Source organism: Diuraphis noxia, unplaced genomic scaffold (genome assembly GCF_037042655.1).
Source record: "Diuraphis noxia isolate RWA-SAM2 unplaced genomic scaffold, SU_Dnox_SAM2 contig0001, whole genome shotgun sequence".
Taxonomy (NCBI): Eukaryota; Metazoa; Arthropoda; class Insecta; order Hemiptera; family Aphididae; genus Diuraphis; species Diuraphis noxia.
The window spans coordinates 60,716,596-60,741,768 of NW_028301711.1; the positions used below are offsets into that span (position 1 = coordinate 60,716,596).

At 28.4% G+C, this 25,173-nt stretch overlaps 4 protein-coding genes and 1 pseudogene across 4 annotated transcripts; 2 read left to right on the forward strand and 3 right to left on the reverse strand.

Moving 5' to 3' along the window:
• Positions 1 to 347: 347 nt before the first annotated feature.
• Positions 348 to 1,904, reverse strand: LOC149061109 (uncharacterized). The gene has a single exon (XM_089230767.1). The coding sequence runs from the start codon at positions 1,902 to 1,904 to the stop codon at positions 426 to 428; it is 1,479 nt and encodes a 492-aa protein (XP_089086893.1). The 3' UTR covers positions 348 to 425.
• Positions 1,905 to 4,639: 2,735 nt separating this feature from the next.
• Positions 4,640 to 5,632, reverse strand: LOC149061110 (uncharacterized). The gene is made up of 3 exons (XM_089230838.1): positions 5,415 to 5,632; positions 4,986 to 5,348; positions 4,640 to 4,929 (listed from the first exon to the last, which is right to left on the reverse strand). Exons 1-3 carry the CDS (start codon positions 5,527 to 5,529, stop codon positions 4,640 to 4,642), a joined length of 768 nt encoding a protein of 255 aa, XP_089086964.1. The 5' UTR covers positions 5,530 to 5,632.
• A 2,753-nt stretch (positions 5,633 to 8,385) lies between these two features.
• On the forward strand, positions 8,386 to 10,636 carry LOC107172695 (uncharacterized). Its single transcript, XM_089217807.1, has 2 exons — positions 8,386 to 8,634; positions 8,763 to 10,636. Exons 1-2 carry the CDS (start codon positions 8,415 to 8,417, stop codon positions 10,337 to 10,339), a joined length of 1,797 nt encoding a protein of 598 aa, XP_089073933.1. The 5' UTR covers positions 8,386 to 8,414; the 3' UTR covers positions 10,340 to 10,636.
• Positions 10,637 to 15,963: 5,327 nt separating this feature from the next.
• Positions 15,964 to 19,165, reverse strand: LOC149061111 (uncharacterized; annotated as a pseudogene).
• Positions 19,166 to 19,206: 41 nt separating this feature from the next.
• LOC149061112 (uncharacterized) lies at positions 19,207 to 22,787 on the forward strand. Its single transcript, XM_089230839.1, has 5 exons — positions 19,207 to 19,279; positions 21,819 to 21,902; positions 21,978 to 22,243; positions 22,321 to 22,480; positions 22,597 to 22,787. The coding sequence occupies exons 1-5, from the start codon at positions 19,207 to 19,209 to the stop codon at positions 22,698 to 22,700; spliced, it is 687 nt and encodes a 228-aa protein (XP_089086965.1). The 3' UTR covers positions 22,701 to 22,787.
• The last annotated feature ends 2,386 nt before the right edge of the window (positions 22,788 to 25,173 follow it).

Here is a 25,173-nt window from a genome sequence, read left to right on the forward strand (position 1 = left end):
TATTATGTATTAAAACAAATCAAAAAAAAAAAATAATTCAGGCTTATGAATTCAAAAAATAAAAATTTATTTCATAATATAGTTAAATAACAAAATAATATTATGTATCAAAACAATTTAAAAGGAACTTAAATAATTCAGTTTTTTGAATTTAAAAAATAAAATAATATTGCATAAAATAGTTCAATAACAGAATAATATTATGTATCAAAACAATTTAAAAGGAACTTAAATAATTCAGTCTTTTGAATTTAAAAAATAAAATAATATTGCATTAAATAGTTTAATAACAGAATAATATTATGTACCTACTAAATCAATTTTAACTTAAATAATTCAGCCTTTTGAACTCAAAAAATAATAATTACAAGTTTTAAATAATAAAAATAAAAAATAATTGCATATAGTTGATTAACAGAATAATATTAGGTGTTCAAACAATTTATAACAATATACTGCTCCATGTGTTCTGAAGACATGTTGGTTCTTCTTTCAGTTAATATAAGTTTATATTTACTGAATGACCTTTCCACATCTACTGATGTAATTTGAGCATATTTCATGTCAGCTGCCATAGTAGGTGTAAAGTTGGATGGGAGTTCTCCTTCAGATTCACCACTCAGAATCGAAGACAACTGTTTCAGCTTTTGATAGCCAGTATTTTTTGTAATCAATTGAGATACTTTTGTTTTGATTTCAGCTCCAATTCTTCCAGGTATGTTTTCCATTGCTAAAATAACTTTATGCACAATATTTAAAGAGTCACATAAAGATAAATTTGCTTTTTTTAATTGTTTAATAGTATTTACAAGAATGAAAAAGTGTGTTTTAATAAATGTAAGTTCATTTTTTACTGACTCTTTATTAAGCATTCTTGTACATTTTTGAATGCTAATCACAGAGTTGTCTTTTAATTTATGCATAATATCTTTAAGTTCTTCAAAGTAATCTGCACTAAAGCATGCTGCATCGATCCATGTCCCCCATCTAGTAAGTATGGGTTCAGGAGGTAAAGGAGCACTTGGTAATATTTCTTTATAGATATCCACTCTTGATGGTGATTTTAAAAATACTTTTTTCAAGTTATTTACCAATGTATTTATGTCAGGATACAACTCTCTAACTTTTTCTGCAATGCGTTGTAGCATATGTGCAGCACAAGTAACATGAATCATATTTGGATACAGTATTTCTAATATGCCTGCTGCTTTAATCATGTATGGTGCGGCATCTGACAACATCAATAAAACTTTTTCATCACAGCCACCACCTGGCCATAATATTTTTAAACCATCGTTCACAAAACGTGTAATTGTCGAGTGGTTAGTTTTTTCCAGTTGCTTACATGCAATGAGAAATGGGCGACTTAATTTATCACAATTTAATGCACCAACTAAAAGATTAGCCACATAGTGTCCATTTATATCGGTTGTCTCATCGACAACTATCCAAATAAAAGAATCTTCTAATGATTTTCTAATATGCTCAATTGCTTGGATGTAACATGGTTGAAGATAGTTTTTTCTCAAAGTGCTCTCATCCGGTATATGCTTGTTGGTATATTTCTCTAAGAAACATTTAAATGTAGGAACTTGTAATTTGTACCAAGGTATATTGGCAGCAATCATACTAGTACATAAATCTTCATAAAAATTAGATTCTGGTTTGTTTGGTACAGACAAAAGAGCTTGTTTCATTTTTAAATCATTGCGTTTTAGGTTTTCGATATGAAAAGCAGTAGAAGCATGTTGTAAAATTTGACTTTTTTTTTTACAAGGTATTTGTTTGGTACAAACCTGACAAAATACAATGGATCCATCTGTGGTAAATATATTTGAAACTTTATTGAATGGTTCGATCCATTGATTCAATAAAGTTTTAAGACTAGAGGAGATTTTCGGCATTTTAATTTACTAAAACAAGACACTTAATACACTAGTAGTTGGTAATAGTAGTAATACACTTGAGATTTAACAATTATTAAAAATTAAAATGATTAATGAATTTGTAAAGATTATTTGATATCTGTATTCCGTGATATCAGTATATAACAGATAGAGATGTTAGCGTACTCTACGCACATGCGCAGAAGTATAGGACAATGAAGTGTGCGGAACACGATCAGTGCTACCCACGTAGAACGCGGGAACTACTACCATAGAATACTATTCTATTGTACTATATTATTCTATGCAACTACCATGGTCCATCTATAAAAAGAAGATAAGAGAATATAGTATAGGAAATAATAATTATTATTATAATTGATTTTCTTATCAATTTTATGTTCTTTTCAATATTCCTTTCGTCAAGATAAATAATATGATACTACAATAAAAATTGTTTTGGATTTTTTTTTATAAACTATTAGATTTTTAATAAAATATTCAAATTAAACCCCAATATACCAATATATTCTTAAAACATGTTTTTTGCACAAAATATTCTCTAACCTTGAAATATTCTTTTTTATGCTCTAAAAACTTTTTTATATCAGATCATAGGTAAATGAATCGTCCAGAAAGCTTATCCAATCGGAGCTGCATACTCTCAGTAAAAAGATGTAAAAACATAAAAATCCGGTCTCTAAATAATTATTTATAGTAGCTTAAGGGTGCGTTCCGGCTGGACGCTTTCGCGCTCACAGTGCTCACAATAGCGCTCATGATTATGAACCGTTCCACTAGAAAATAAGCGCATAGAATCGCTTTGCTTACGTTCCAAGTGGAACGATGTTGAACCTGCCATGAACGCTTAGACCGTGTTATCATTTTATCAAAAATGAAATTGATAACATAATCCACAAATCTAGTTTGTTTTTTAAATTGTAATAATCTACCAACGTTTTGTTTCTTTGTTTTTATAATGAATAATTTGAATGATCGTGCGTTAGTTATTATGGCTATACAACAATGCTGTGATATTATATTTTCTTCTTCGTCGGATGACAGTGAAGATGACAGCAATGAATTGTATGAATACGTAGTACAGAATCTTGAGACTAAAACTGCAATACCTCGGTTGCAGAATTATGTTGAAACCATCGTACCACAATTCAATGATGGACAATTCAAATCTCACTTCAGGTTAGTAGTAGGCTTTTAAGTTTTTAATAAGATTAAATGTAAATATTCTACATAAAATTATTGTATTATTTTTTAGGATGCTTCCAACCACATTTGAATATGTATTAACCCTAATCGCTCCAAAGTTAAAAAGAATGAAGCCGGGGTACAAATCTATTTCACCAAATAAACAATTTTTAATTGCAATATGGAAAATGGCTACTCCTGACTCTTACAGGTACTTCTGTTACACAAATAACATTATTTTTAGATGCAATAATATTACTTGCCATATTATTATATGTAGTTCTATCTTTTATATGATACCTACCTAATAACTTTTTAGATCAATTTGTGAAAAATTTGGTGTGGGGCGAGCTACTGCATTAAGATGTATTAGAAGAGTCATTGTTGCTTTAGAAATGTTGGCACCAGTTTTCATCACTTGGCCAAATGAAGAAAAAGTTGAAGAAATTAAAAATGGATTTTTTTCTAACAGTACTTTTCCAAATGTTCTTGGTGCGATTGATGGGACACATATTAACATTCCTGCACCACATGACCATCAAGAAACTTATGTTAATAGAAAAGGCCACCATTCAATTCAATTACAAGTATGTTAATGTTTTAATTTTTAAATTTTATTCGATTTTAATGAACTGTTTTTTTCAACAGGCTGTGTGCGATCATAAATGTCGTTTTATTCATTGCTATGCTGGGAATGTAGGTTCAGTACATGATCAACGGGTTTTCAGATTATCTGAACTGAAAAATTACCTTGATGACGCAACCAAATTTCCTAATAACACCCATTTAATTGGTGATTCTGCCTATACCTTGCATGAACATCTTATGGTTCCATACCGTGATAATGGGCACTTAACTCAAAAGCAAAAGAATTTCAACTTTTGTCATTCCTCTGCAAGGATGGCAATTGAACGGTCTTTTGGTTTCCTAAAAGGACGGTTTCGTAGTCTCCTAACAACATTGGATATGAAGCGTGTCGATCTAATTCCCAAGTATATTATTGCATGCTGTATTTTACATAATATATGCTTATTACAAAATTATGAGTTTCCTGGTCTACCTGAAACAACACCGGTAAACGAAAATATACAAGCTCGTGGAGAGTTGGTTGCAATTAATCGTCAAGGAGCATTCAAGAGGGACAATTTGTGTGATCAACTACCTTTTCGCCATATATAGTGTAAATACAATGATATGTTTACAATAAAAAAAACTAGTCTGAATCATAACAATTTGTATTTTATTTTTATATAATTATAAGTTAGTAATAGTACTACCATCAAACAAAAATATATATTATATTAAATATATATCACATATATATTGACTAATTACAGTTAACAACATTAGTTCACAAATAAATATCAAACAAATATATTTTCAACCTTTAAAATATTGAACATAAATATATAATAATAAAAAAAAAATAATAATAAACAAAATAAATAATAAATAATAAACATATCTAACAGATTATAATCCTCAGTCTTAATATTTTAAAGTTTTACAAATCACATATATATATTGAATAATTACAGTTATCTCAATCACTGATTTTTAGTTTCCAGTACACTAACTAGTCTAGCCAAAAGATTAATAGCCTCCTTTTTCTGATCCATTTTTTCTTTATGTCGCTTTTCTCTGTTTTCTTCTACCACTTTTCTATTTTCCTCAATTGCTAATCTAAACTTATCAACAGGAGAAAAATAGTTTTGTTTCTTTTTAGGATTTTCATGACCAGGGCTTATGGCAGAAGATGGAGAATTTTCCACTTCTGGTTGGTCCCTTTTCCCCGTCGAAGAAAGAGTGGCTATGGGTGTAATGTACGGTTTAGCTCCTAACAAGTCATCCAGTAAATTAAAATATGGCCAAGTTCTGGTACCATTTCCAGACTTACTGTTGTGGTCCTTGATCGACTGTACGTCCTCTTCAAACCTCCGAATTTTGATTGACATTGAGGACCAGTTACATTGTAAGATTTTTTTAACAGTTCATCTCCTATTGATTGCCAAATCTTTTTTTGGGAAATCTTCCCTGAACAGAAATTGTCGGCCGTTTTTCTATATTCTTCAATAAGAAGTAATATGGCCTCATGAGGCCATTTAAATACATTGACATCAACTTCAGCTGTCTGTTCTTCTTGTACTGTTCCAGAATAATTATTCTGTGATGTCTGTTCAAGTTGTTCTGTCGGCTGTTGTGAATCAGATTGATTTTTCTTGCATATATCCAACATTTCAGCTGCGAATACCATATCTAAGAACAAAAAAATTCAAATTGAATTCAAAATAAGTTCAAAAATTTGATTTACTCTTATAATACCTGTATTTATACGATTCGCCTCATCCCTCGTCACATTTAATGTGTACGTTTCTCCATCCACTCCATCCATCAGTATAATAGAAATTGACATATTATTACTATTGCTATTATTCATATTACTATTGAATTAAATTATTAAACTATTACTGCTGTAATAAATGTAATATTAATAATAAATTACTGCCGTACATTTATTTTCAAATTGTAGTCTGTGATAAACTGATAAGATATCGCAAACTAGAGAGGTCCATTTCAATGGCCCCCCCACTTTAAAAATTTGAACTTCTGATCTAGCCAATCGTTTGTGCATCGTTTGTGCAGAAATGTGCACCAGGTCCCAACGTTTGTGCACAAAAACCCTTGGCGCTATCTCAAAAACAAAATGGGGGGGCTATTGAAACGGTAGCCCCCCCACCTTTGAAATTTGAACTTCTGACCTAGCCAATCGTTTGTGCATCGTTTGTGCAGAAATGTGCACCAGGTCCCGACGTTTGTGCACAAAAACCCTCGGCGCTATCCCAAAAACAAAATGGGGGGGGGCAATTGAAACGGCACACCCCCCTTTTGGAAATTTTACATTGTATATGCACCAAACGTTTGTGCATCGTTTGTGCAGAAATGTGCACCAGGTCCCGACGTTTGTGCACAAAAACCCTCGGCGCTATCCCAAAAACAAAATGGGGGGCCATTGAAACGGCACACCCCCCTTTTGGAAATTTGATATATTTTTTATGTTAGTAAATATTATTTAGGTAATACTGCAGGTTACAGGATTTTTATATAACCATCTCATTTCCTAGAAATAAAAGATATATAGTATTTTTTTAAATGTTGTGTTGTATGAATTATATGTTTTAAATATTAGTTTGTTTGAATGGAATATAATATTATTGAAACACTTTATTTATTTATTTGCATTTTTGCTTTTGTATTCTTTTATTAATAAAACTTTAAAAACTGTTCAAATAACCAAAAAATAATAATGAACATAATATACAAAATCTTGTCATATAACATTATAACGTTATTATAAAAAAAATAAAAATAAAATAAAAAAAAATAAAAATAAAAATAAAAACAAAAAAAAAAAAAAATTATACAATATAATAATTATGTTACGAACGTGATAATAAAAAAAAAAAATAAAAAAATACTCAATAGACTATACATTAATTCAAAAAATAAAATAAAGTTCTTCGTAACTCTTGTTTGTAAATATTATATGTTATATATATTATATATATATACAAAGTACATAATATACAATACGTTATTAATACTATAAGTTATCACAAAGATAAAAACATTATAAAAAATCTTTAAAATTTTAATAATTTTCATAGTTATTTTAATATATAAAAAAGAAATATAATTACCTTAGTAATAAAAACTTAATCTAAGGTTAGGTAAAATCATATTTTAAATTACTTGGTGTACAATATAATTTGGAGATTCACTTTTGTATTTTCATTTATCTGCTTTACAATGTCTTTAGTGTCGTCATACAATTGCCACGAATTAATCGGATTCCTAAATGTGTGAGCATGATAATGACCAATGCTTTTGTATGATATGGTTGATTGTTGAGTGTCTGGCGTAGTTCCCAATCCTCTCAAGTAATATTGAGACTGCGGTGTTGAAATGTATTTTGGAATATGATTGAGAAGGATACGTGTGTCAGTAAATTGGGCATCTGTTGTATTATTTAAATTAATCAAATTAAAAAATACATGTTCTCCGAGTAATACAGTTACCTCAACTATACCAGCACATATTTGGCAAGTATTTGAGATGTATAGTTGTTTTATTTCTTCATTTATCAAAATACTAAGTTGTCTTTTAGTAGGCGTCTTTTCTGTGACACAAATAGTTAAAAACGGTTTCTTATCCAACTTTTTGAATTTGCATGAACTGCACTGTTCCTCTATTTGTACACTTTCATAATTTTTTAATAAATTATTTAACATACTATCGATTGGTTGTTCGACAGACAAATACGTGATACCATTCAATATTGGTTCTCCCGGGTACAAATCGCTTAAAATTTCAACACGTTTTTTGTAAGTTTGTACTGTTACGCCATCACGAAGCAAACAAAATATTAATTGCCACAATGTACTTTGGTCTTTATTATCTATTACATATTTTGTGTATGCAGTGCTATCACAATAGGCTACTGCCAACATTTGTATAATTGTGTCAAATGTTTAAATGTAATGAATATTTAGTTCTATAACATTTAAATGTTAAACGCTATAGTTTCATAACGTTAAACGGAAAATTTTATAAACGTTTAAATTATTTATAACGTTAAACGCTAAATCGATCAAAACGTTTGGTATCCCTATAACGGTAAACGGTAAATCGATCATAACGTTTAATATCCATATATCGATAAACGGTATTATTTTTTTTTTATTTAAGCCCTGCTCTATAGTGCTTCTTGAGACGCTACCTGTCGTGATCGTTGTAAACTACACAATCCTCCGTCTACTTAGTCTAGTATAAGCAGGGTTGCGAAGTGTTTAAAACAATTGGTTTTAAACGTGTGTTTTAAACGTTTTAAACATGACTCCTTGTTTTAAACATTTAATACATCAACGTTTAAAACATAACGTTTAAAACATGTTTTTTTTATAGTCTTTTAAAACAAAATTATTTTTCTTATTTTCAAAAATTAATCTCGGATGTTGGTCACACTGTCATAAAAATGTTCAAGATACAAACTACGGTATATTGCCAGTTAGTATCTAAATGTCATAATGATAATTATTGATAACTAAATTACGGTTAACGATGATAATGATTCAATTTTTTTTCGTTAAATCCATGTTCATTGTTCGTGTTTATTATAATCTATAATAATATTATCATTATCTATTATAACTATTATTAACTATTATATAAGTTTATGTCATGCACTCATGCAGTCATGCCTCATTATGGTATAGTCTACAATCTACATTTTACATTGACATTCGTATTATACTTTTATACATAATGTCTTCAACGGGTAGAAGAAAAGATCCTGTTTGGAATTATTTTCTAGAAATAAAACCAAATGGTACTACTAAAGGTACTCGAGCGAAGTGTATAAAATGCAATTTTGAAATGTCTGGGCTAGTAGATCGAATGAAAACACATCTAAATAAATGTAATGTAGCTTCAATATCAAATGAAGTTCAAATCGATGAAGAACCAAGAAGTTATGATAATAATGGTATGTAAATAATACATAACTCTTTTGGCTTAAATGACAATTGATAATGTTGATATTATTAGTAGACAGTAAGTCACCAAAATTGTATTAACTTGTTATTAATATCTGTTTTACTAATATTAATATAGATTCTAGTAGTTTAAGATTGCATACTACTACTCATACCAATGATAGTTCAATGAATGTTGAAACTCGCGTAAAGCGTTTTTGTGCTGATACACCATCTACGGGATCACAAATATCTACATCAATCAGTAAGTTTGTTATACGAACTAGTGATAAAGATAAAAAATCATTTGATGTACAAATTGCCAAATATATATATGCGACAAATTCGTCATTTACTTTTGTTGAACATAAGGAGTTTAAAAAAATGATTGAGTTAATTCGTCCTGGCTACAAACCTCCCAATCGTGATCAAATTAGCAATAAGTTGTTAGATCAAGTGTTTAACGAGGTGAATGAAGACATTAAAAAAATTCTTAAAGGTAAAATTGTATGTATGGCAATGGACGGGTGGAGCAACATACACAATGAACCAATAATATGCATATCGGTGTACAATTTAGAAGATGAAATAGTATGTTTAATTGATACAATTGAGACAAAAGCTGAAAGTCATAATGCAGAGTATTTATTAAAATTGGCTGTTGAATCGATAAAAAAATGTAAGTCATATGGTTGTGATGTTCGCAGTATGGTTACAGATAATGCTGCCAATATGAGGAAAATGCGATTAGAACTTAGTACATCAGATTTGAGCTCTAATGAATATTCACATTTAGACATAATAACCTATGGTTGTTCATCACACATTTTAAATTTGCTAGCTCATGATTTAGAAGATACAGTTATTAAAAATAAGGTAAAACAAATTATTAAATATTTCAAGTTTCACCATTTTCCTGCTGCTAAATATAAAGAACTTGGTGGTTCATCTTTGGTACTTCCTTTTGATGTTCGTTGGAATACAATGTTTGACTGTCTGCAATCCTACATCGATAATTGGCCAATTTTATACAAAGTATGTGTTGATCATAGAGCAGCAATTGATTCTAAGATAACTTCTATGGTAATAGATATGAATTTGAAAACCAATACAGAAGCATTTATAGTCAAGTTAAAAAAATTGTCTTGGGCTTTAGATGTATCACAAAAAGATAATTGTACAATAGCAGATGTGGTTGAAATGTGGATTGATCTCAAAGATTTTTTTAAAAACGAGTTTAGTACTGAAAGTGATGAAATAAAAATATTTGAGAAAAGGTATGATATGGCTATTCAAGATGTTCATTATTTAGCTAATATATTACATCCAAAATATAGAGGACAGAAATTAAATGAAGATCAACATGATTCAGCTTTAGAATATGCTAATCTTTATTTTCCAACTGCTATGTCAGAAATTATATCATTTCAAGCTCAAACTAGCCCATTTAAAGGATACTTATTCAGTGACAATGCATTAAAAAATATTTCAGCTCTTATATGGTGGAAAGCATTAATAAAACAAAATAAAATTTCCAAAGATTTAACATATTTAGTAGAGCAACTTTTTACATCAATTTGCAGCTCTGCCGGTATAGAGAGACTTTTTTCAACCTTTGGTTATGTCCATTCAAAAACTAGAAACCGTCTTGGAGTGGAAAAAGCTTCAAAACTTGTAACAATTTTCAAACATTTAAATAAACCAAACAAAGAATAAGCTGCTGCCATTTCCCAGCTATACATTTTATTATTTGTTTAAGATTTTTATTTAAGAATTTGTTGTTTTGTTTTATTTTTTATTATAAGTTTAAATTTTAAAACTATTGTTATATAATACCTATACAAATACTAAGTCAGTATCTAATTTACTAAAGACTGAATTGACACTTAAGAAAAAAATAAAACTTAGGTTGTCTCCTATTCCTATTTTAGTATTTATTATATTGTTTTTAAAAGAACTAATTGTTTATTTTGAAATATTTTACCTTACATTGTACTAAGAAATAAGTTTTCAATAATTTTTATTTTTATATGTTTTTATTTTACTTATTATAAAGCTTGTAAGAATAAAATAAAACAGATTTATTGATGTTATTAGTTGTTACTTGTTAGTTTGTTACCTAATATTATAAATTATTTGTAATATTATTGATGTTGAATAATTATTTATATGTTGACTCTTTTTATGTACTGGTAGTTGGTACTCACTACTCATAAAGTTTTAAGTCATAAACTCATAACTCATACTGAACGTTATTATCTATTTAATAGTCGATGAATATTTTCTTCTTATTATAATTAATTTATACTTATTTTTTATATTACTAATTACTCAATAGTCAATAGTCATTAGTTATTGACACTTATATCTGCAATAAAAGTCTGTAAATTATAATCCTCTTTAGTTCTGTTAATGTCACAGAAAATACCGTTTTAAAAAAACAAAATATTTTTTAAAATAACCTAGGTTTAAACAAAAAAAAACAGTTTTAAACAATGTTTAAAACAAACAAACTAACTAACACTAAAAAACTGTTTAAATCATAAAAAACATTGTTTTAAACAAAAAAAACGGTTTTTTTGTTTTTTTTAAAAAAAACTGTTTTTTTTGCAACCCTGAGTATAAGGTCTATGATGGAAGCGAAACTCGATCAGCTGATTGGGGTCTTGTTCAGTGGCGTGCTCAGCTTTTTTGAAAGGGGGGGGGGGATATTCATTTTATTCAAACTATTTTCTATTTGTAAATACATTATACACATACAAGTTTTTTTTGTGTAGATAATAATCATTAAAAAAAAGTCCAATGGGGGGGATATGACACCCTGATCCCCCCGTGAGCAGGCCCCTGGTCTTATTTGCCTATTATCTAAAGTCTGAACTAGTGCTAAGCACCATATCCGGATCATCCCGTACACTCAATCCTAATTATTATATACTATGCTAAATGCTTTATATATATATTTTTTTAGATTCTGAACGGAGTGAAGAATGTATTGATTTTACAATGATGTGTGTTTTTTTTTTTTTTTTTTTTTTTTTTTGTGTCTGTGTACAGCATAACTAGTCGAAATAATGCTTCAATTTTAAACTTCGGGGGTGGTTTCCGATGTAAAAGTGAATATCCTTGGTGCATTATAGAGGTCAAAATTAAACATTTTCCAACAGTTTTCAAAAAAATCGAGAAAAACAAAAAAAAAGTGACGGAAAAATCGGAATTTTTACGCAAAACCAGTTTTCGACCAAATCGATTTTCTTATATGGTTGTAACAAAAAATAGTCACTGTAAATACTTGAAATTTTCACCAAATGTTTATATTAGTGTTATCTATATACTGTTAACTTTTCAAAATATTTTGACTTTTTTTGAGCTACTTATAGACCGCTGAAATTTTCGATTTTTCTGAGAACTTTTTTTTGAAATGTCGATAAAAAAAATTTGTATGGCCAAAAAAACTTGAAAATTTAATACAAGGTTCCTTATAAGTGGTTCTTAGTGTAATTAAAAAAAAATCGAAAATCGTTAGTCACAATTTTTTTTTATAAGCGTTAAAAGTCAAAATTTTTACAAAATATGCCAAAATCGCCAAAATTTGTAAGTAATTTTGAAGTTGAAAAATCATAAAAATTTTTGTGTTTATATCTAAGGATAAAAAATTCAACACTAAGTTTTCCATAAGTTTTCCTTCAAGTAATTATAGAGAAAATTCGAAACGTCATTATAGAAAAAATGTTTTGAGCATTTGAGTTTAAAATTTTTTTTGAAATCGCGTAACAATAACGATTTAAACGAGTCAAACAAATCATCTCCGTTCAGAATCGTTTTTCGTATACAATGATACCTATCATTGCATTCAAATTTAATCATATCCATAGTAACCTACTGTACAGCAAAGCGACATCCACGACTTACCCGCTTTTTATTATTTCATTGCCAATTTTTTTTTTAAAATGTTTTCACAAGTTGTAGAATACATCTTGGAAATTGGGTTTGGGACCTCCTTATAATTTTGATTAAAACCCAATGTTACATATTATCTATATTACAAAGTGAAACATACATATATTTCTTAAAAGTAACTATTGAAAAATGAAAATAATATTAATTTATTAGACAAATCAATAAAATAAACTTAAACACCTTTGCTTTTTATTTCAAAACCACATGGCGTTAGATATGAATTGCTTACATACTATACCCACACATAAAAAATTCATTTTTTATTAATAAAAATAGTAAATACCAACTTGTTACTTTCTAAATCCTAGCTCCTACTCACCTACTGCATAGGTAGATGTCTAATAATAAATTGTGAAAAACTCGAAAACCCTGGTGTACCTATTTCCTATTATCGGTCTTATAAATGAGTCAATTTTCAATAGATCTGAGGTCGTAATTCGTATTATTTAGGTTGATAATAATGAAAAAATAGCTGATTATCTCAAAAACAATGAAGCCGGATTGAATCCGAAATCCGGATCAACGGATTGGATCCGAAATTTTGATTAATTAATTGTAATTCGTAATCCGGATTGGTCAAAATAATGCTCAGCAATAGATGAATAGACTCTGAACTTCCGAAAATCATGGAAACGTTTACCACACCTACATGATATTAGAGCTAAGGTCACCCGTATTATGCAAGCGTTTACTGCTTCGTAGGCAGGGTACGCATCACGTGGTCGGCTTGTTTATCGATAACTATTCAGTATTTCACGCCCACCTTGGATCCAGTGTTCAAGGGACGATTAAAGATATAATGGTTGCCTGACGGGCTATGGTGTAAGCGATATCAGATGGCAATTGAAATCACTTTCAGAATCAGCTGTTAAACTAACTTTGTTAGTTCATTGTTTTTCAAAAAATTACAAGGCCCCATATGAAACTGGTATATGCATATTAATATCCTATCCTATCTATTCTTCTATTATTTATGTGTGATGCGTATAGCCACGTGGCTACGTAAACAAAGACCTGTAAAATCGAAAAAAATATCTAAACGAGTGCCATAAAATTCTAAAAAAGCAATATACTCGTAATACAATAAATAATAATAGTAAATAAATAGGTATTTACTTTGACTTAAATATTTTTATTTGTAATTCATTGTTTCTTATTTTATGTTATTTTGATCACATTGCATATTGTACCTCTACAAAACTTTAATAACATTATTAGTACATTATATTCCATTCAAACAAACTAATATTTAAAACATATAATTCATACAACACAACATTTAAAAAAATACTATATATCTTTTATTTCTAGGAAATGAGATGGTTATATAAAAATCCTGTAACCTGCAGTATTACCTAAATAATATTTACTAACATAAAAAATATATCAAATTTCCAAAAGGGGGGTGTGCCGTTTCAATGGCCCCCCCCCCCATTTTGTTTTTGGGATAGCGCCGAGGGTTTTTGTGCACGAACGTCGGGACCTGGTGCACATTTCTGCACAAACGATGCACAAACGTTTGGTGCATATACAATGTAAAATTTCCAAAAGGGGGGTGTGCCGTTTCAATTGCCCCCCCATTTTGTTTTTGGGATAGCGCCGAGGGTTTTTGTGCACAAACGTCGGGACCTGGTGCACATTTCTGCACAAACGATGCACAAACGTTTGGTGCATATACAATGTAAAATTTCCAAAAGGGGGGTGTGCCGTTTCAATTGCCCCCCCATTTTGTTTTTGGGATAGCGCCGAGGGTTTTTGTGCACAAACGTCGGGACCTGGTGCACATTTCTGCACAAACGATGCACAAACGATTGGCTAGGTCAGAAGTTCAAATTTCAAAGGTGGGGGGGCTACCGTTTCAATAGCCCCCCCATTTTGTTTTTGAGATAGCGCCAAGGGTTTTTGTGCACAAACGTTGGGACCTGGTGCACATTTCTGCACAAACGATGCACAAACGATTGGCTAGGTCAGAAGTTCAAATTTCAAAGGTGGGAGGGCTACCGTTTCAATAGCCCCCCCATTTTGTTTTTGAGATAGCGCCAAGGGTTTTTGTGCACAAACGTTGGGACCTGGTGCACATTTCTGCACAAACGATGCACAAACGATTGGCTAGATCAGAAGTTCAAATTTTTAAAGTGGGGGGGCCATTGAAATGGACCTAAACTAGAGCGCTTACGCTGCACTACCTATTTCATTTGAGCGTTGGTGAGCGCGTGACGATGACGTAGAGCTCAGATCTCATGACGTCACGGTTGTAGTGTGAGCGCTTATAAATGCCAAGTGGAACTCACTGGGAGCGCTCATGAGCGCTTGAAGCGTACAAAGCGTCCAGCCGGAACGCACCCTAAGAGGACGTGATACCCAAAGTGTTACGTATGCAACGGCCGAGAGAACGCGCTATTAGGTGTTTTCGGGATCCGCAAGCGCGCGACGTCTAAGCCACGCCTACTACTCGTAGTCGGCAGCACTACTGGCACTGCTCATTCAGCGCGTCTCGGGAGCGCCGATTATTATTTCATGAACGTTTGACTGTGATGTATCCCGTCAATATAAAATTCACACAGTAAACGTCGCAGTATTATTTGTAATATCCGCGCGTACCCATTCGAACTATCTTTTTTGAAAAGTTACTGCTTACCTAAATATATGCGCCAATATATAGACTGTAAAAACAGCAACACAACATAGCTTAGTTTGTAGTTATTGCACTAGTACTCATTCAAATATAATACATACAGTAAAATATAATTTAACAGTACCTAAACAAATACATCTTTTACGTTCAACTGTTCAATATTATATTATTTTTAAGTACAGCATAATTTGCATTTTCCCATTTCTTAGCATCTTTCCGTTTATTAACAACTAAACTTAAAAAAAAAAAAATTATACAGTAGTTTACAAATTAGTAATACATGTATAAAAAAAATGTATATTATGTACAACTTGTAGTTATTATGAAGACTAAATTTTTTTTTTTTTTTTTCATAATTTTAATATTTTTAATTATGTGAGGAGGTTCAATAATGTCGCTTTTTAATTGACGTTTGCTGTACTGAGGGTCTACTATTTTTTTTTAAAGTTACTGCTTACCTAAATATATGTATCAATATATAGATTGTAAAGACGGCAATACAACATAGCTTGATTTATATTTACAAATTTTTAAGGGAAACGAAGTGCACGGGATCAGCTAGTATATTTATATATACCAATTTTGGTAATCCAATAGATACGGATTTTTGTATGATTCGATTACTGGATAATTCACTTATTATTATATTACAATAATAATTATATTAAAATAAAAACAATTAGAAGGTATAATACTATGATACGTATAATATGCATATTACAATTTATTAACATTTTACATAATAATATTACTGAGATACGTCTAGTATGATTTTGTTTTTATTTTTGATGTTTTCCGATATACGTGTAGGTTCGAAAATGTCAGATATTAATAGTCTTTTTCCATACCGTGGTTCAACCAATTCTGGCAAAAGACATTCTTTATAAAATCTGTGAAATAGGTATATTATTACAATTTATTTATTTATTTTAATTTATAACTATTACAATTTACACATTTTCAATCTTATGTAATAGCTAATAGGTATTTCAATGCAACAAACTATATTGGTTAAATTGTATTATTTAAATTTTTGAAAAACATACGTCTCTAACTGAATATCCATTTTAGAATACCAAAATCTTTCGTTGTAATCGATTACGTCATATTCAATCCATTTTTCGGAGTATACAACAAAATAACATACATTCCTTTTTGTTATTTTTAATTGTCCCTGTATTTGATAATAGTATGAACTAGTTTTTTTAAATTTCATTTTCCCGTCTACAATAGTTACATAAGGTATCTGTAAATTATCAAAACAATCATATTACTAAAATATTTATTAAATTAATTAATATTCTGTATACCTTTTTAATGTCGACCACTGTTTGTAATTCATTCGTATCTTTGATCGAAAAAGGACATTTAATTTCCAAAACAGCTGTATCGCCAATTAAACCATCTGAGTATATAAAATATATATTTAAATATTAGTTGTATATTATATCACATTATCACCCCCAAACAACTAGTTAGTTATCGTAAAACTTTGATTTCTTAATACATCGTACTTACCAGGGCTAGCGGCTAAGTATGGTTTATCTGCGTCAATAAACAAACCACAATCCATGACTTCAGTAATTTTTCCATATTCCATCACTCGGGTTGTAAAATTACCATATAATATGTCATATACGGTTCTTTTACAGGATGTAGTTGGACGCATCTTACAAACTTTACCAAAGTTTGACGCAGTTAGTCTGTTTCTCCGTTCAATAAACCACTTTTGGTTGTTAGATTGATTTCGCGTTTCCAACTCGATTTGTTCTCTGACCGTTATGGGTAAGGCAATTGTTTGAATGAATTCAATTTTTTTATTTTTCAACTCGTCAGTAGGTAATAAATTATCTAAAGGTTGAGCTAGTCCATAATTTTCATCTGGACCATTGGACATTTTTTTTTGTACATTCCAGATGCTCGAAATAGAGCTCGGCGTGTTTTTAATTTTTTCTTTTATCTGCAGTATACTTTAAATATTTTTTAGCAACGATTCCTACAATAAAATTAAAAATATTTATTTATTTATTTTTATTATAATTTACAATATGAATTAATTTGAAAATATAATAGAGTACCTGGACTTTTGTTAGTGATATTTTTGTGGATTTCTCTTATCAAATTACCATTTGAGTTAAAAGCTACCACAGCTGCATAAACTCGAGTAGTACCTATATGATTGCTTTTGAGAAAAATTAATTCTCTTTCCCGCGATGTGTTTGTTGATTAGGCTGTTGAATTGCTCGCAGATATTATTATCCACGTCAAGTAACAAGCTTTTAGAATTATTAACTACACGACGAAGAGCAGTGGACATTTCAGTCATTAAACCGCATTTTATGACTTCTGATACAATATTTTGCTCTCCAATTTTTTTTCCCGTGCAAAAATATTTGTCACACTTTGAGTGTTGACCAAAAATGTGATATTGGCTATTTAAAATATCATTACGTAATCCTAAAAAAAATGTATTTAAGTTTAATTTTAAATTTAAAATTTGTAAAAACATTGGAAACTAATAATCTCGCTAATAATGTTTACCTTCAATTTTGTTATAATGTGATTCATCAATTTGATTTCTATACTTTATTGCTTTTGTTATAGCTGTTCGAAATTTTAGTACATTCTTTGATATAAATTTTCGTATAAAACCCGGGTACTCTGTTTTCCTTGTTAAATGCATTATTTTTTGTCCATAATTACGAAGTATGTGATTTCTACATTCAATTTTCTCAATTAAAAATGTAGGTCCATACGGCATAACTTCATTTAATCATTTACAAACACTACTATCTCCGTCTCCTGAAGAAAAAACAAATAAACATCATAATATAATAATATGTGATTTTATGATTCATTATAGCAGTATATTGTATAAATTTGTTGGTATATTTTATTTACTAATTAACTGTTTAAATTTTAAACCGTGCATTTTAACACTGCATAAAAATCCTTCTGCTATAGCATCGGCTTCTATGCTGGTAGCACCATTCTTCCAATTTAAAAAGCACTTGTGGGTCATGGGAGATTTACCGATGGTTTTCGCTCTTTCGCAAATCACACAGTACCGATTTCTTATTCCAATAAATAATATTTTTTTCGTCCGAAATCCAATTATAGTGGCCTGTAGAGAAGTACCAAATTATATAACTAATGTCCAATGTTGGAAATAGATAACTAAAAATGTATCTAAATTCTAAATAAAGACAAAAATCAATGTACTAAATTTTATATAGATAAATATAAAAAGGTGGGCAAGTGGATGTCGCTCTGCTGTAAATTGAAAAAAAATTATGCCTAATATGTATTTTTAATATTTTTCATCTGCCTTTGAAACAATATATTAGCAGCTTTTTATTCAATTTTCATGCTTTTTTACCCAATGAATAAAATTTTATGGACATTTATAGAAAAAAAAATTTAAAAAGTTTTAATCTGAATATGTCCGTAAACAGTTCAAAACAAATCAAAATATTTTGAAAATTATATCGTGTATAGTAAATGCTAATATAAACAACCTGTGAAAATGTCGTGTATCTACGGTATTTTTTTTTAGAGTTACAACAAAAACCGACATCGATTTTTCTCGAAAACCGATTTTGCGTAAAAATTCCCGTTTTTCCTTAATTTTTCCCTGAGCTTTTGAAAACTATTGGGAATTTTAAATTTTGACCTCTCAAAAGTACCAACTCGATTCACTTTCCCGTCGAACAAGATACTGAAGCTGAAAATCAAATCATTATTTTGACTACTTTGTACCGTATACAATGGTTTATCACTCAATACAAATAATTTAACACATCCATCATAGTGACGAGGTGTACTCGTCATCTACTATATACAGCAGAGCTTTTTAAAAATGTATTTAAATTTTTTTTATTTATAATAACACAGTTAAATATTACCGCTCCTGAAAATGCGTCGTAGCAAAACCTTTTGTAATTTCGTTTATTAGTTCAACATTCATAAACGAACATCCTAGCCCAGGAGTATGACATTGCTCATTTTGAATTTGAAAAAATACGTGTTTCATATCAACAATCCTCCTACCACCGCAAAAACTGGTAAAATAAATTGAAATACTTACATAATTTGAATAACTTAACTCTAATAACTTACATAATTCATCATCATATATTAATTAAAATAAACATACTATGAAGTTATGGTATCTTGACTGTATTCTGTACATAAGCTATGCTCCATAACAGTCGAAATATCATTATTATATTTTAAATTCGGTGAACTGATACAATCTTTTGGTAAATTACAATTTGGAGTACTTGAAACTAGGTTATTGTTCACATTATCTGATGTAGACAGATTATTTAATGAACCATTTTCTCTAAATAAATAAAAAGTTTAAATACCAAAAAAATAAAAAATAAAAAAAATATTTAGCTACACTGAATCTAATCGAAATTCAAAGAAAAATTATCAAAAATATTTTGCAGGTATAAAAATTAAAATAAATTATAATGAGTGTATGATGAGCGTATTAGGTACCAAAAATTAACAAACCTGTTAGGAACCAACTGCAACGTAGTCAAAATATCAGTTTCATTTGACGTCTCACCAAATGGTAATGGATTAGAAGTAAAACCTCAAAATAAAATATAAAACATAATATTTTATAACAATAGAATAAAGTTTAGATATAAATTCTGTTTAACTACCACGCGATTTTTGAAAATTTTTTATTTTAGATTCTGAGCGGAGCGATGAATATATTGATTTTACCATGATGTGTTTTTTTTTTTTTTTTTTTTTGTGCCTGTCATCACGTTTTGGGGCAGTAAAAATGCTTGAATTTTTTACTTCAGTACCTCGTTCGATCAGAAAGTGAATCTAGTTGGTACTTTAGGGGGTCAAAAGTAAAAAATTCTTAATACTTTTCTAAATAATTGAGAAAAACAAACTAAAAATTAAGGGAAAAACGGGAAATTTTACGCACACTCATTTTTCGACAAAATCGATTTTGGTTTTTGATGTAACTTTAAAACAAATGACCATAGATACATGAAATTTTCACCTAATGTTTATATAAGTATATTCTATCCACCATGCAATTTTCAAAGAATTTCGACTTAAGTTGAACTATTCATAGGCATTTCAAATTTTCGATCATTATTAGTTTTTTTAAAATTAATATCGATAAAAATTTATTTGTTAGGCAGAAAAGCTTGAAAATTTAATACAAGGCGCTTAACATATTGTTACAATAGCAGTTGAAAAATAAAAGAAATTCATAGTCACAATTTTTTTTTATAAGCATTCAAAGTTTGAATTTTGACAAAATACGTAAAAATCACGAAAATTCACAAATTATTTTAAGCTAGAAATTCATAAAAAATTTTCTTTTTAAATCTAAGATTTAAAAATTTAATACAAAATTCCTTACAAGTTTTTCAATCTTTATCACAAATAAAAAGTTCACCGGAAATTCAAATTAAATTTTTATGAGCATTTGAAATTTAAATTTTTACAACATTGGATTTTCACTTTTAGCGATTTCCTTATTTTGGTGTAACTCTAAAACAAATTACCGCAGATTCTTCAAATTTTGACTGAATGTTTATATAGGCGTTTTATATATTTGATAAAATTTTCAAAATATTTAGATTTGTTTTGAGCTGTTTACTGACATTTTAATTTTTCAACTTTTTTTTCTATAAATATCGATAAAAATTTATTTGTTCGGTAGAAAAGTTTGAAAATTTAATACAAGGCTTCTAACACATTGTAACAATAGAAGTTAAAAAATATTAAAAATTCGTAGGCACGATTTTTTTTTATAAGCATTTAAAGTTCAAATTTTGACTAAATACGTAAAAATTATGGCAATGTTCAAATTATCTTAGATAGAAATTCATAAAAGTTTTTCTTTTTAATTCTAAGATTTGAAAATTTAATACAAGGCCCCTAACATATTTTTACAATAGCAGATGCAAAATAAAAGGAATACATAGTCACAATTTTTTTTTTAAGCATTCAAAGTTTGAGTTTTGACAACATATTATGTAAAAGTCACGAAAATACAGAAATTATTTTAAGCTAGAAATTCATAAAAAATGTTCTTTTTATATCTAAGATTTGAAAATTTAATACAAGGCTCATAATATATTTTTACAATAAAAATTGAAAAATAAAAGAAATGCGTAGTCACAATTTTTTTTTACAAGCATTCAAAGTTTGAATTTTGACAACATATGTAAAAATCACGAAAATTCGCAAATTATTTCAAACTAGAAATTCATAAAAATTTTTCTTTTTAAATTTAAGATTTGAAAATTTTTAATAATCTATAATATATCCTAGACAGATAAACCGTCTTCGCTCAGAATCGTTTATTGTATACAATGATATAATATCATTGGATTCAAATTTACACGACATACACGACTTACCCGCTTTTGTGGATATTATTCGGATGTTAAACAAAACATACAAATAATATAATTTAAAAAATTATAAATTATATTATTATAAGTTGGTATAACTAAAACAACCATTGATATAATTAAGGTCAATTTAAAAAATAATTGATATTTTTGATTTAAATTTCACCTGACACTCAATATTATTACTTTTGTTTGTTCTCAGATCTTTTTGACAAATCTTTAATAGTCGAGCCTACTAATGTCAATGAAAACGAAATTGTAAAATCAAAAAATGTGTTGAATCAAGGTAACATTAAACTCCTTTTTTTATTCTTACAACTATTGAATATTAAAATTAATGAATTCATTTTATTTTTAATAGATTTTGATGTATTGTTAGCTGACGATTTTCAAAGTACTGTTTTAGGCTATCTCGCCAAAATAAGTGTTGATATAGGAGAAATCAACAAGACATTAAACAGACATGAAGATATTCTAAATACTACATCTTTTGGAAATAGAACCAATGAAAGTTCCTCATCTGATATTAACCAGCATTCATCAGCTTTACGATTTCCAATACAAAATATGACTGAACTTGAACTATGTGAAGAATACTTAACTGATAATACATTTAAACTAAAAATGGTAAGTTTAATTATAAAACATGTATTACTGTACTTTATAACTAATGACTTTTTTTTCTTGTTCTGACATTAATTTAGGTAACTCAACTTAGTTATTTGGCAAAAAAATCATTATCCAGTACTGTCAGACAAATAACATCTAAATTGATAAGTGATACAATTTTACAAGAATTTAGCTATATTGGACAAAAGAAGAAGAAAGTATTCAATAAATTATTAATTTGCAATCTCATTATAGGTGAGTAATTATTAAAAATATATTATAATACTCAGTATTAATTTAATTAAAGTGTTTTAATTTTTCATCTGATTTTATACCTAATTATTTGTTTGTATAAATTTTAATTATTATAGATGCTGTCAGAAATATATCAAAGTTTGCCAATGCAGTCAATTTAGAAATTGAAGAACCACTGAAAATATTTATAGCAGGTGCAAAGTCTAGAATAAAAGTATAAGTGCATTATTTATATTCTGATATGTATATATATGGTTATTCAGATTTTTATGTTAGTATTATAATATTGCAGTTATTTATTCATTGTTTTAAACTTTTTTTTATGAAATATTAATTTTAATTTTTTTAACTTGTATTCATTCAGTCTGAATTTTATTTTTGTTATAGCGTAGTACCTATAGATTTGTAACTAATTTATTACACTTCTAGTTTTCACAGTTTTGTTTGATGAATATTTTCTTTTATTATTAATATTGATTATATTAGTGTGTTATAACATATAATGCTTATTGTTAGCTATACCTAATATTGATTTTCTAATTTTATAAAGAAGTTGTTATTTTTTGTTTTTTAATATTCATTTATTAATTAAATAATATGTTTAACTGATCCTGCTTTTATATATATACCTATATTATACAGATATGTTTATTTTAATTTTGTTGAAGTTGATGGTAGTTTGAATAAAGTTAATTCAAAATAAAGTTTTCTATACACTTATTTAACTATTTTAGGTTTCATTATTTGACCCAATACCTACTTTTTTGATGAAAGTGTAACTACAGGTAAATAAACTTATGAAATTATTGTTTAACTTACATACAATTATTAAATACAAAATAGCAATCAATCTGATTGGTATATAAACATACAATTATTTATTCACTTTATTTTTATTTTTTATTTATTCTTCAGTAAAATACCTAATAGGCTCCACTGAAGCTGTTTATATACTATAATATAATATATAGCTAGATAGTAAAATATTTTATTATTGGATAGTTAAAATAATAAGAATAATATAAATTATAATTTTAATAATATTATAATATTATAAAAATAACATTGTTAACAGAATATTGTTATTAATACATAATTTTATCTAAGCTTTCACATCATAATTGCATTATGATAACATTTGTATAATGTTATTGTATTGATTTTAAATAATCATTATTAAATCATTATAATAACATTATTTAACTCATCGAATATTTATGATATGATTATTTAATCATAATAATTACATAATAAAAATGTTATTAAAATGTATAAATAATAATTATTTAATCCATATAATAATACTATAAAAATATTATTTTTTATAATGTTATAAGTACGTGATTGTGTTGGGCAAAATTTGATTTTATGATGTATGAATAACATTATTGTATTAACAATGTTATTTTTATAATGTTTTAATATTATTAGAAATTATTAAAATAATACTATTTTAATATTATTATAATGTAATTTTGCTATCTGGGGCATGATAAATTAAACATATCACAAATTCACAACTAAAACATAACTACAGAAAATTGCAATTGCTCGCTTTAAAGTAGTTTTAGAGAAAAAAACACCTATAATAAAATCGAAAGAAAACAATATTTTGGAGAAAACATTATATGCGTTTTGTAATATTGCTAGTATATAACTTATAAATTAAAATTCAAAATATACATATTTTACGTTTTTTAATTAGCTGTATCTTTTTTACTAATTACTTTTTTATATAACGGATATGACATTTTCTTGGAAATATTGTTCTCTATACATTTTATTATACGTATTTTAACTCTAAAACCACTTTTTAGTGAAGTTATGATTGTTTTGCGTGGACATGTTTTTACCGTTGAAAATAAGCGGTATAACGTCCTCTTAATATTCTTATGCGTATCATTGTATTCACAATGGAGTCAAACGCTTAATTGTTTCAATTAATAAGGAATAGTATTCTTTTAGTAAATTTATTAATTTTCACTAAGCTATTTTTATTACATACTACTTTATATTATTATCTATTAATCTCTCTGGTTCACTACGGTGCTTCAACACTCAGAATTATTGTTATTAACTTTAGTTGTTTCCATTATACACATTGTATATGGTATTAAATTTTATTTTATATTTCATCGCTCAATAGATTATTATTCGATTTAAATTTTTTTTTCTCTCTTTATTTTTATTAAAGTGTGACGTTACAACCCCCCCCCCCCTCCCACCATTAAAGTGCGACTTACGTATTACTTTCATTTAGGTCATATCTATCCTCTCATGGTTTCCCAATTAATATTATAAATTATAATCTTTTCTTTTTTCGCTCTCTCTTCTAAGAAGTAAATATTTTATTATAACCTCAATGAAGGCCAGGGTGCTAGGTTTGCTGCTCTTGAAAACAAAATTCAAAATTCGACTTCTTTCCCCACCCCCCACCGTTCAGAATAATTCTCAACCAATACCCTAGACATCATTCAATAATATTTTAACTTCAACTACCATGTCCAACTCAGTTCCCACCAAGTTTTCAGTTCCCCTTAATACTTCTAGTTCTTAGCCCCTCAATTTAGTAATACCATCCCAGACAATACGATTTCCACTCACACTAACAACATACTTTCAAATGTTTCCGGCATCAATTTTGACTCCACCAAACTCCCCGCCTACAACGGTACTTTGTCCCCAACACACCC

What these genes read in the sequence shown, in the direction of transcription:
- LOC149061110 (XM_089230838.1), bottom strand. Translation starts at nt 5,529, where the DNA reads ATGAATAATAGCAATAGTAATAATATGTCAATTTCTATTATACTGATG. An exon ending in GGCGAATCGTATAAATACAG is followed by an intron (nt 5,349 to 5,414) that starts GTATTATAAGAG and finishes TTTTGTTCTTAG; the next exon opens with ATATGGTATTCGCAGCTGAA. An exon ending in ATCAAGGACCACAACAGTAA is followed by an intron (nt 4,930 to 4,985) that starts GTCTGGAAATGG and finishes ATGACTTGTTAG; the next exon opens with GAGCTAAACCGTACATTACA.
- LOC107172695 (XM_089217807.1), top strand. Translation starts at nt 8,415, where the DNA reads ATGTCTTCAACGGGTAGAAGAAAAGATCCTGTTTGGAATTATTTTCTA. An exon ending in AAGAAGTTATGATAATAATG is followed by an intron (nt 8,635 to 8,762) that starts GTATGTAAATAA and finishes ATATTAATATAG; the next exon opens with ATTCTAGTAGTTTAAGATTG.
- LOC149061112 (XM_089230839.1), top strand. Translation starts at nt 19,207, where the DNA reads ATGACATTGCTCATTTTGAATTTGAAAAAATACGTGTTTCATATCAAC. An exon ending in TCCTACCACCGCAAAAACTG is followed by an intron (nt 19,280 to 21,818) that starts GTAAAATAAATT and finishes GTTTGTTCTCAG; the next exon opens with ATCTTTTTGACAAATCTTTA. An exon ending in AAAAAATGTGTTGAATCAAG is followed by an intron (nt 21,903 to 21,977) that starts GTAACATTAAAC and finishes TATTTTTAATAG; the next exon opens with ATTTTGATGTATTGTTAGCT.
- LOC149061109 (XM_089230767.1), bottom strand. Translation starts at nt 1,904, where the DNA reads ATGCCGAAAATCTCCTCTAGTCTTAAAACTTTATTGAATCAATGGATC.